General features: G+C 39.1%; 1 protein-coding gene across 8 annotated transcripts in view; it reads right to left on the bottom strand.

Annotated features, from left to right (window-relative positions):
• Nucleotides 1–12,608, bottom strand: part of Mical (Molecule interacting with CasL) — an 80,605-nt gene that overhangs the window by 15,935 nt on the left and 52,062 nt on the right. For 7 of the 8 annotated variants that reach the window (XM_076135387.1, XM_076135392.1, XM_076135391.1 and 4 more), the window contains 10 exons: nucleotides 11,635–11,771; nucleotides 10,593–10,665; nucleotides 9,002–10,287; nucleotides 7,781–8,044; nucleotides 7,479–7,610; nucleotides 7,139–7,222; nucleotides 5,927–6,084; nucleotides 2,783–2,992; nucleotides 2,224–2,384; nucleotides 672–778 (listed from right to left, as the gene is read on the bottom strand). In XM_076135387.1, the coding sequence (XP_075991502.1) occupies nucleotides 672–778; nucleotides 2,224–2,384; nucleotides 2,783–2,992; nucleotides 5,927–6,084; nucleotides 7,139–7,222; nucleotides 7,479–7,610; nucleotides 7,781–8,044; nucleotides 9,002–10,287; nucleotides 10,593–10,665; nucleotides 11,635–11,771 (2,612 nt within the window). The remainder of the gene's footprint in view (nucleotides 1–671; nucleotides 779–2,223; nucleotides 2,385–2,782; nucleotides 2,993–5,926; nucleotides 6,085–7,138; nucleotides 7,223–7,478; nucleotides 7,611–7,780; nucleotides 8,045–9,001; nucleotides 10,288–10,592; nucleotides 10,666–11,634; nucleotides 11,772–12,608) is intronic. The other variant, XM_076135393.1, reaches the window with a different exon arrangement.

The raw sequence follows: 12,608 nt of genomic DNA, 5'->3' as shown, positions 1-12,608 counted from the left end.
ATGAGTATATATGTGATAATGTAAAATGTATGTATGTATATAAATAAAACAGTAAGCTGCAGACGGTAGTTAGTGTGGGCAAACTACACTCTTACCGCGCCTCGCCGCCGCCCCTTTGTTACGCTAGCGTGATGATATGACTCATGCGCGATGTATGACTAACTGATTAAATAGTAATAGTTATAAAAGTGATTTTTGTAAAGTATATCTTAGATACTGTCTTTTGTTTAAAATTTAAAATTCGAAATGTTTATATGAAATCTCTTTGTAAAGAGGTATTTTGAAAGTAAATGTTTGTATGTAATTGCTTGATATTTAAATCGAGCTTTGAGGGAGCTTAGAATATTGTAGAGGATTGGAAATGAGAAAATATCACATAACAATGTGACTATTGTGTATTTTATGGTCTAGAACTGTATGAAAATAGTGTAACTGTATGGGTAGAAAAGTATTGATTTGGAGTCTTAAAACTCAAGATTTTGGTAGTCTTCAAAACTTGTAAAAGATAGAGAAATGAGCTCATTAGTAACGATATCAAACCAGCATCAAATGTTTGATTTAGAGCAAGTATATCGGGCGGCGTGGTGGCGGGCGCGGCTTGGTCGCACCTCCCTACGTGTCGTGCGACTGGTCGCGCGACTTGTCGACTAGGCGACGCAGCAGCGCGGTACCTCGCTGCTGTCGGTGGGCGGCCGAGCGTCGGCCGGCACCTCGCGGCGGCGCGCCTCGCGGGCCGCTCGCATGCGGGAACATGACTCGTTGCCGGATGACTCGGCACCTGGACACAAAAATCGTATGTTGTTGTTCAACCCGCCCGAAAGGCCTTTGACATTGTTATCTTTAATTGACAACAACCGGGACCGACTATTTACGTGCCCTCCGAAGCACAGAGACGCTCAGCGCAATTACCACTATTTGGTCACCCGTCTATAGAATGACCGCGTTAACCGTTGCTTAACCCACTGACCATTTAACGGTGTTTTTTCTTCTCTTTTTATGTCGGTGAGCGCAACTGGCTATGAGCGCATGGACGATACACAAATACAGTCTTGATGAAACTAAAAACTATGATATTTAGCCAAGGTCTTGCGCAAGAGTCTACTTGACAGTCATATGTAGCAGTTTCTTCTTATTCAACGACTCTCGTAACAATACCATTACAGAGTCATACGTCTTGAACGGAGATATATGAGGGAGGAGGAGAGGGGCTGTGACAGTATGCTTCTTGTATTTACTACCTAGTAAGGCCTTTTTAGCCCAATTTACTTCTTTATCCAAAAACACTTCGACACAGCAATTGCATTACCCAACCGATAGGTATCATTAAATTGGTAATAACATACCACTCTACATGCTATTCATAATTGCATCACCAAAACACATACCAGCGTTTATGTCAAAAACAACCAATCATTTTAATTTGAAGACTGCACGTGGCAATATACCATACCCCGTTATTAGTGCACATGTAAAAGGATAAAAAATACAATTACTTAGGGAACATGCAAGCTGCCTTTGATCGGACTGTCATTATGAACTAGTCTGTCTATCAAAAGAAGAATAATAAACCGTAGAGAGGGTTGGGAATTAATTAAAATTTTCTCATTTAGGATTTGTGCATGTTTGTGAATGGTGGACGTTGACGGACCCTTATGCACGTGGCATATCAATTTAGTATCAAATTAATACACTCGTTCTTCAAAGGCAGGCATTTAATTAAAATTGTACGCTGACTGGATTTGAAAGGCATGTAGATTAATAGAGAAGGGTTGGGTTGTGTATTTACTTGTGTTTACTTTTAAGCCATGTTTATGTACTATGGGAATAAATGTAATAGTTTGGTAGATAATATGCACCCAGAAGCATAAGATATTTCTTTGATATTCCGGTGTAACCTCCTCAAGCTGTCAAGGCAGTCCTTTTCGAAGAATATAGAAGTGATTTTCTGCAACTATCAACTTCTAGTTAATTTCGCAAGATCATTTCTTTAAGACATTTCAAACGCTCGCTAGTTGATAATAGTTTTCAAGAAAATTGCTGCAGAGAGCAATTTTCTTCAGACGGCACTATCGAATATAGAGTTTGACATCCAAAATTTAGTTCCTACAATATCTCGCTAGGGGCGCTGATCGGTGTTTCATACAAAATTTGTCGATAGCTATCCGATTAACGGCTATGGTAGAATACTGCACTACGGTTAAAATAAAATGTGTATTTGCTCACCATCATCAGAATAGTCGTCATATCCGAAGGAATCGTCTGAGAAGTAGAGGTCGGAGTGCGCGGGGCGGGGCGCGGCGACCTGCGGCGGGGGGGACGCGCCCGCCTCGTTGTCGCTGTCGCCGGCGTCCGTGTACTCCTCCGAGCTGGACTCTTCCTCGTCACTGAAACAAGCACAAGAAAATATTACTTAAGCTGTTTAGTTTTATTGTATTAGTAGGCTTCGAATGATAAGTTTTTTCAAACTATCATTAGTTTTAGGCACATGGCAAAGAGTAAGATTTACCGAAACTTGCATCTTCATGAGAATAGGGTTGAATTAAGGAGATATTTGTATATCATTTTATTTTATAAGTTATCGATGCTTATATAGGTTTTCTATATTTTTCGCCTGGGTAATTGAAACGTACACATCGACTCTTTTACCAACTCAAGTATGAAAAAAGTCTTAAATTTTTATAACCATTTTCCCTGTTACATAAACTCAATCAGAGTCTAACCGACAAAGTTCTAGCTTCTTACAACATCAACTCATTATAAAATGTATCATCAAATATCAGACCTAAGTCCTCCAGCGCCGGAGGTCTCTGAAGCGAGGAAGTTCCTATCGGTCCATTCATCTTCGTCGATCTCTCGGGCGCCGCTGTCGGACAGCTCGAGGCTGATGCGCTCCGGCGTGGGCGGCGGCTGCGTGGCGCCCGCGTCCGGCACGCTCACGCCAGAGTGACGCAGGCACACCAGGCGACTGCCGTAACGCTCCATTGTGTAATTACTGGAACAATAATAGTAATTAATTGAAAAATCAAGTACTACACCACAAACTACACCTTAAAAATCATAAACGTTCGTGATGCATGTTTAATATAAAAGTTAGTAGGAATTAACGAGAACACGCATTTTACTTTGGAATGCCCGACGTCAGTCTGCGACCACGACCTGTGTAACCTGCGCCGAAACGTCAAGCATTTTAAGGTAAAATGCGTGTCCGCGTCAATTCCCGTAACCTATTATTAAACAGACTCTAGTACGTAATATTTCGACCTTCAAGCCAAAAATCCACAAGTTACGAATATAAAATGTTAACTTGTATTCTTAGGGCGTACGTTAAAAATTGCGTGAGCGCACACAACGAACGTCCACTCTGTACACAAATAAAAGCACAAAGGAACATTGCACGTGTCGGCAACAGTTGCAGCTGCTACCATTATACAATGCAGACACGAGACTGTACATCCGTGTGAGTTTCGCGATTCCCATGCGGCTCTCGAGACTCATATAATAATGAATGGACTCAAAGTATAAACAGTCCAAACAACAATTGTAAAGATAAAAATAATATTTTGATTCACATGTACGAGTCGGTAACCGTTGCCTCACGATTATAGATATAATATTATGCTTGGAGACAATGATATTCATTTGTAACTACACTGCGAATAGTGGCCACCTGGCAGATTGTAAAGTCTGAGATGCACTTTAGCCTAGCGTCGACCGAGTAACGTGAGGACAGTCTATTCGACTTGTTTTTCACTCGGTCTGGCTCGACTAGCTGGATGAGTGAAGGCAAAGGTGCAGAGCATTTGGCTTTTTAAAAAAAACCAAGCGATTTATTGTTAAGTGTCCAATACAAAGGCCAGATGGGTAGTGGCTCCATGTAAAACACTGGTATTCAGCTGCATCCGTTAAGACTGGAAGATAGTTTGGAAGAAAGGCTAAGCTGATTGGGGGAGTAACAAAACTTAGTAGCCTTCTTCGGGCATCGCAATGTTTGCATGATAGGTGAAACTGACTTTGGATTTCTTAACTCGTTGTCACTCGCAATCAGTTGTCTCTCGCTTTTACTGGCCTTGTTGATATTCGTTTAAGCTCGACCAGGATACATCTTACACATACTTCCCTCGTATTCATTAACCGACACTTGACTAGGTGTAAGCTTACCTAATAGGGTATGCAAGGTGACTGAGATAAGGTAAGTGAAGTGAAATATTCGATTCATGGCATCATCAAGACAAGTAGTAAGAATGTCGAACTTATACATTTCTGTTAATCATTTCTGGAGTGCTTCGTGTTCGAGAAAAATCTCATCTGGTTAGATTTGATGTTTCAACACAGTTCAAGATTGGAGGAGATTAAGTTAGGAATCATTCTTATAATGTTCATTCTAGCAATAATCGAATATAATTTAGAGTGTAAAGTGAAGTTTTATTCGCTTTGATATTATGTTTGTATTAAATAATTAACGTTTTATGTTTTCTTACATGAATTCTTCGAGACTTCCAAGCAGTATATATTATTGTACATAAAAGACAAACATTCTGCCATATGCAGACTGCATCAAAGGGGTACTTAGTAACATAAAAGAGATCAAATTTAAGATAACCCCTTTTAACAATCTCTGTACAGCTGCCAAGGGTTTTAAATTTCACCATCTGTCCAAATGCAAAAACGAATGCACCCTTTAGCATCTTATATATTGCACCCCCAATGCAGTTTATTAAAACCATATAAAGCACCCTCGCCCCTGATGATGACGCATAATGCCGCATTGCGTCATCCAAGGCAAGCTTCCATCTCATTTAGCTTAGAGCGAGACGGCAATAAATCACTGAGTTCGTCTTTAAAACTGGTTTAACAAAAGAAAGGGGGTAAAAGTCGCAATGCGTCGGTCGATCTGCGCATGCGCAAAGAGATGCGTCTGATCGATAACTGCAGCGAGGGGACACACACAGACAAATGCGTACATAAGAAACTTTCTAAGGGCGAAGGGTATTGCGTTTTAAATTTCACCCCTTTCGCTACGGGAGCGCAGTCCCCGAGGCTCTGGCGGCCATTTTGTACTGCACCAAATGAAATGAAATTGGACGCTCTTTGATTTTTATGAAAAAAAAATTGTAAACGCCAGTAATTTTAGACTTGAATAACTACAATAATTCTTATTTCTTCTATTATCTTGCTTTCAATCGCCAGTAAGTAACGACTACATCGTAATTCAAAAATGACCGTTATAATTTTTCTGGTTCTTTTTACCAGTGCAAAAAATACACATATTGCAGGTAAATGGACTAGCGGAACATTTTTTCATTTTCATTTCATTAACATCAGTTACCTCGATCTCCCACATAAAAATATGCACAGCACGAACGCACAGACAAAGTGTAATAATACTCATAAAAATCGATATATAATACCCAATAATTCTAATCATGTAACGGAATCGGTCGCACTTTTCGTTAAACACATTATTAGTTGCATATTAAATAGAAAAATATATAGTGCACGTCGAATATCCTAACATAGCGTACACTCGCACGCTTAACCAACGTACGACCAATGTCAGTAGAAAGTAATACTCTAAACCTACGGACCTTATCTATACTAATAGTAATATTATAAAGCTGAAGAGTTTGTTTGTTTGAAAGCGCTAATCTCAAGAACTACTGATCCGAATCGAAAAAATCTTTCAGTGTTTGATAGTCTATTTATTGAGAAAGGCTATAATCTATATATCATCACGCTACGACCAATAGGAACACCAAGAAGAAATGTTACAAAAAGGGGGAAAAATTAGACGCATTCTCTTTTATGTGACGCAAGCAAAGTTGCGCAGGTCAGCTAGTAATACATATTATTTAAGTTTTTCAACTATAAGCTACTATAATTAAGTCTTTTATTAATTAACAACAGCAAAATAAGTTATTCAACTCACCCAGGGCGTAGTACAGCTTTACAGACAGCACATCTGAAGCAAGCGCGGTGTAGATGCAGGCCGTCTGCTGTGACGCCTTCTGCCGCGAACACGCGAGTCCCGCACGCCGCGCACTGCATGCCCGTGGACGAGGGACCACGCCAACTCGCTTTTTTAACCTAGAGTATTTGAATTTGTAGTTAGAAATGCTATAAATTATACGAGTAAGCGCTTTGGTGAACACTGTAAGCTTATACTGTTTAATATAATAAGTAAATAAATAAATAACTAAAAGACTTGTTTAGATTATATTGAAAGGTTAAAAATAGATTATAAACTGTTTCGTAGACTAATTTGTTTAAGGAATAAGACTTTTTCTTTTCTCATCTTCATGAATCATCTCCATAATAAAGCCCATTTACAATAAACCTTCATGAATCGTATGCTTAAACCTTCCTTATGAGTAAACTTATCTATAAACAAAAATCTTTTTTATAGTATAAGTTGATTGGAGACATACACATGGCGAGAAAACTCGTTTGTAATGTGTTAAATATTTCATTATTGGACTATATTAATCTATTTCGGAAGATTAAGATTACTAAGATAAAAATAACAGCAACAAATCAACATCTATTTAATATCTTATAAATAGATTTAAAGACCGATCAATCCATTACAATAATAACTAATTTCAGAATTCAGACAATGTACTCAATGAGGCAATTCGCATACCACACTAGTCTAGAAATAAGATGATACTGATCAATCTTCAATTGTCTTATGTATCAAGCACGCTACGAATGTTATTTACGATAACATTCTTGATTAATCGCCAGACGTAAACGATATTTTATATACCTGTCTAACCTTTGAGGAAAACGATCGATTTGCTATAGATCTATAAATAATATGAGCTATGTAAATAACACGCTAAGAATATATATAACGCAGAGCGCAATAGCTGCAGAATGCAAAGTTATAGTTCTCCTGTACCAAGTTATCGAAATTTTGACGTTCAAAAAAGCATTCATAAAATAGTTCCTAAAGCGTCCGCTAGGGGCGCTGATTAGATTATTGTATAAAATTTAACAATATATAGCAAGTAGTCGATAGAAAATTGCTATCCTATTTATGATATAAAAACCTTCTAATGCCTATTCTTAGAAAGTTAATAATAAGAACAGTAAATAAGGCACGGATGAAATAAATAATAAGTAAAAAGTGACATACCTCTTCTTTAACCTCCTTCGGTTCTTTGGAAGCTTTCGAATGCTCGGGCTCTTGTTTGACGAACTTGTTGGCCAAATTCGCAACCTGCAACAAAAGTCGTTTGTACTGAAACTGAAACTTGCATTTTTACCACAAGAATACCACAATGTCTGTAAGAAAACACGTTGTAGCAATGTTTTATAATATTAAATTAAATAACCATAATTAACGAAAAATGACGACTTAAATAATTTGTTAACGCGCTATTTATTCTTTAACGTTTCAAAGTAACTTTTGATATGGAGCCACATCTCTGAAAGAATGTTTTCTATGAAACCTAAAGCGAACTAAATCGAGGTACCTTCTTAGTGCCCTGGTTCGGTCTGCCAGAGTCCTTCAGTTTCTGGTCGAGTTTGTGTAGCGTCTCGTCGATCTCCACCCACTTCTCCTCGTTACCCTCCCCCTCTTTCAGTCTTCGTTGACGGCCCAAGAACTGTAACATGACAAATATATAAGATTTTATTATCTTAACTACACGTCGCAAGTGTACAGCTCTTTAACTAACAGTGATCGAGTTCTATTTCAGCAATACCGAGCGTACAATACTGACCTTTATAGGGAAAGTTTGTTTATAAATAGGTGACATTAACACTAGCTATTTACCTGTTCCCGATCCCACTTCGGCACTCGTTCGGCAGTCTTCGGCTCGGGCCGGCCGAGTCTGTTCTCCATAATCTTTCGTTCAATCTCCTTCATATTCCAGTCGTCCCTCTCGATCTTGCCCACGGAGCGCATGAGGTCCTTGGGTTTGGAAGGCCGAGGGGACGACGCGTTGGTCGTAGTGCCGCTGAGCTCGGCAGCGAGGCGCGCCACTCGGGCGCCTCCGCCGGCCGTTCGGCCTCCCCCGCCGACAATACGACCCTCCTCCTATAATATAGAGTTATCGTAAGATTACGAATGCTTTTGCTGTTTGAAAACTCACTCAGATTAGCTTGATTTTTAGGTAAAATGTCTTCAAAATATTTTTTATAAATGGTATCAATATCGAACTTTGAAGCTAATAAATTAAAAGAAAGAGTAACAATATTATAGATTTCCTTATTTGCGAAAAGCTTTCTGTCTTATCTAGACAGTAGCAATCCTCATGAAATCACTCTTTGGGCAGAAATACGTAGCTAATCTGAGCAACGAAATAAATTATTCAGAAATTTAACACATCAAGTTCTTCATCATCTTATATTAGTTTACTAAGTCGTAGTTTTTTCGAAATTTGTTCTGTTAGTTTAAAACACAGTGTAAATATAAAACACAAGTGGTATTAATGTATAATGTCATGCACACACTGAACGCTAGTTAAATATTAGAGTAGAAGTAGACATCTCCGGCGATTGGTTCAAACGTGCGTGTTAAGTCCTTTTGGCGGAGTGATCGAGAGGACTTACGTAGAGATAGCAAGACTAGCCTCAGACGATTTATAGCCAATTATTAAAAAATTTAGTCGTCTTTATGTTGTTCATCAAATGCTACTGTAATTAGTGGTATACATTGAAACACAAGCACTACGTTGCCTAACGAACGAATTCTGATAACACAGAATGTATACTGCCCTGTTGTACGTGTTATAAAGTTTACTTTTAACTTACGAGACTGGACTTCAAATAATAAATTAAACGCTTTGTATTTGCTGACTCAATACAATACGTTAAATCACGGTGGACCACCATGAAACCACTAATGAAGGAAAAGTATTAGTTTTAGATATAATTACCCAAAAGTATCAATAAAAACCTACACGTAAGTAAATTCCTCTCAACCGCTCCTTATACCGTTGAACAGAGGCTCCCCAAACAAAGCGGATCATTCCATGCGACACACAGCCCTCACATAGTGCTGCAGCTTCTTCTCCAGCTTCTTGACGCGCTCGTCGAAATCCGGCGCCGACGCGCGGTACTGCTGCAGACCGTAGTCGTTCTCTAAGTCCGCCGACGGCTGAAAGTCCAGCCGCGGCTCAGCAGCCAACATCTGAATACTCTTCTCAAATCTCTGCTTCATTATCTCTCTCGCTGCCTTTCTTCTACCACCTTTAGGCCTCTTTGATTCTGTTGCTTTCCTTTGCACTAAATCGGACATCCTCTGCATCCTAAACGACATCTCCTCGCTGTTCCTTCTCTGAGGTACTTCTGGCTGTCGCAACCTTTGTTCTTGGCCTAAACCTTGCCCTTGCTTGATCAAGTCAACAACTTTCTGCCTTCGTATCGCCATCTCTGGGTTGCCGATAGATTCCCGTTTAGCTCTATCAGGGCTCGGCGTGTCCCGCCGTTTGCCTTCAATGATTTCCGCCATGCGCTGCATTCGTAACGCCATCTCTGGGTTTGTGGCAGAACCTGATCGTATCGATCTTGATTCAGGGCTAGGCGTATGTCTACGTTTGTGTCCCTCGAACAACTGAGCTATACGCTTCGTGTTCGCCACTTCAGTGGATCCTATCGAGTTGGATCGCTTATTTAGCTTTATTTCTGGACTTTGTGAATGCCGTAGTCTTTGCGTGTCAATCACTTCGGATAGTCTCCTTCCTTTCTGCGGCAGTGGACTCTCGGATGATCTTGAGAATTTCTTCGTACTGTCTATAGATGAAGCCCTGGGGAAAATCTTTTTAGCGTCTATAGAGGGTGACCTGCTGAAAGTTTTCCTGTCTACTTTACCGACGAGCGTGGCGTCAGTGTCGGCGGAGTCGTCGAAGATGTCGGAGAAGTCTGGCACCTTTACAGTGCTGAGATCGAGGCCCTTCAACCTGCGGGGAGGTTTGACGGGCTTCTGGTTCTCCTGCTCGAAGAAATGGGCGAGTTTCTGCGGTTCCTTCACCCTAGTCTTGGTGGCGCCTTGCAGCAGCTGCGCTAAAGATTGCCTCAATACCGCTGGATCGGGAGATTCATCAGGATCTAGTAATGCGAGTATTTGTTCCTGTAAGTCTTTCTGTTTGTCCGTTTGTTTGTCATCGTCGAGAGCATCGTGTCCTTCGATGAGGCGCGCCAGTTGCGTGATATCGTTGAGGTCGAGTTTGCCGATCTTTTTGCGTATGTACTCAGCTGGATCGTTACTTACTTGTTGTGGACGCACCGAGCGGCGTTTCTTTCTGTAGCTCGAGTGGGATTTGTCGGTGTCCGCCGCATCTACGATCAAAATATAATGTTCAAAGATGGAAGGATACTGTAATTAAATATGAGTTGGGAAGCAAAAATCACAACTTTATGAATCAAAACTGAAAAGGGATTGGAACTTAAAACTCTCTTAAATTGGGATCTACTAAACTAAGGCCTAGTTTCACCACTTCTGAATGGGCATCAGAGGTCTTTAATGTCGTAGTTGTGTTTCACTTTTGCTGTCACTTTATCTGGCAGATAGCTTATCTGACACCTGCTCACAAGCTGTGAAACTGGCCCTACGTCTATTATAAATAAATAGTAATAGAACTCACTTGAATAAACGGATACAGGGTGTTCAACGTGCGACGTGCGAACATGCTTCTCTTTCTGCATACTCTGTTTGATCTATCGACATACGGCGTTATAATTAACAAAACAATACACATATATACAAGATACTTAACCAATAGCAAACAATGTAAACCGACTTCAAAGCAAAACGACTTTGGTCGATATTTTTTAACCCCACCTTTTGAATAAACTAAAGAAATGTGAACGTAATGGACAAAAAAAAATTCCCATGGGATTTTTAAATGTATTCACTTACAATTGAAAAAATATACACTTATTTTGCGAGGAGACTCTAAAAAAATTGCTATAATAAATAGAGAGATACAAGAACAATATAGTCTGCTTCAGTATTCCGGTGCTATTGAAAACTACTGTCCTTTGCAAAGGTTCAAGTTTATTTTATCAGTTAAACAGGACTTTAAAGATCTTTCTCATGATTTCTACACAGTCTCCTATGAAAAGATGAACTGCACCATAGAATAAGCCAGATTTAATTCAAGAGTAACTGTCTAAATTATTACTTGATTTAAAACCAGACATCTTCTTTCAGTACATTATTATCTGGTTTTCATTCAATGCAAAACGATTATTTTTGCATTTTAATATCCCTTTTATATTAAGTTATACAATGCAGAGATACAGTTACTCTGGTCCATACACAATGAACCCTTTTTGTTAATACAGACAGACAAAGCTACTTTCAATATTTTTATAAGATATTCCTGTTTTTATTCAATCCTACAATGCAGAAAGATCTTGTTTTCTTTATATACTGCAGACAGACAGACATTTTAGAATTTAAATAGTGAATCTGATAAACATTACTTTGCTGGAACATTACCGATTGCATTATCATATTGGCTTCAGCAATCATTATTCTATTTCAGATAAAATACTTAAATCCTTAACGAACGGTACACTGAAAGTTCCAAAATTGAAACCTAAATAAAAATTGGTTTAGTAGTTTTTGAGTTTACCGCGAAAAGACGGATGGACAAACTTGGTTCTTAATATATGTATTACCTGGTCAAACACATCGGTCTGGTGATGTATGTGCGGCACTTCTCCTTTGAAAGCATTGTATACGCGAGTTAGGTATGATCGCAGCTTCGCGTCCGGTACATCGCGGAGGGTACCGCCTGATGAGAATGGAACTATGCCTGTAAGAAATAAATTACGGTAAGACTGGGTTTAATTTCCTGTTATTTGCTGCAAATATACTGAAGATTTCTTATGTAAAGAAAACCGATATAAGAGTAATTGCCACTGAAAAGAACAATTGAATCGATATATACCTTTAAATTAATACTTAACAAGTAACAAACTAAACTTAAGTGAAATCAAGGTTGTTCGTATGTTTCACATGAATCGTACACGTGTTGCGTACACGTGCACGATTCATGAATGGAGAACACAAAATGGCGGCGCTTCTCCTTACCAAGGTAAGAAAGTCTTTCAACTCAAACAACAATGTTTATTTACATTATTAATTATAGTGTAATATAAGTTTTTGAAGGCATGCAAAGTCCACAACCCGCACTTGGCCAGCGTGGTGGACTCGAGGCCTAATCCCCCCCTCATTACGGAAGGAGACTCTTGCCCAGCAGTGGCACATTAACGTGTCTTATTGATATAACACAAAAATATAGTCCCCTGATACAGATAAAACAATGCTACTCTTTAATACAATGGAATTTGTTATGTAAATTAATAATTAATGCCATCAAAAACATTCTGTAAAAACCTCAAGTCTCGCCGTAAAAAGTTGTGAGATCTATATAATACCAAGTCGATTAATCTATTTAGTCTCTACTTAAAGGACCTTCTGTCTTAAGTTATTACGTATGTTATTATCATGCCAATTATAAAAAAAAATACCTTTAAAACAAATAGACCGACCTGGCCATCGCATGATTTGATTATTAGTATGTATCACACTACACAGCACGACGAGAACTTAATGTTCCTGAAATGTTAATGGCGAATTTGTGTTTTCT

The sequence above is a fragment of the Anticarsia gemmatalis genome, chromosome Z, assembly GCF_050436995.1.
Source record: "Anticarsia gemmatalis isolate Benzon Research Colony breed Stoneville strain chromosome Z, ilAntGemm2 primary, whole genome shotgun sequence".
NCBI classification, from domain to species: domain Eukaryota; kingdom Metazoa; phylum Arthropoda; class Insecta; order Lepidoptera; family Erebidae; genus Anticarsia; species Anticarsia gemmatalis.
This window is presented reverse-complemented; position numbering and strand designations above follow the sequence as displayed.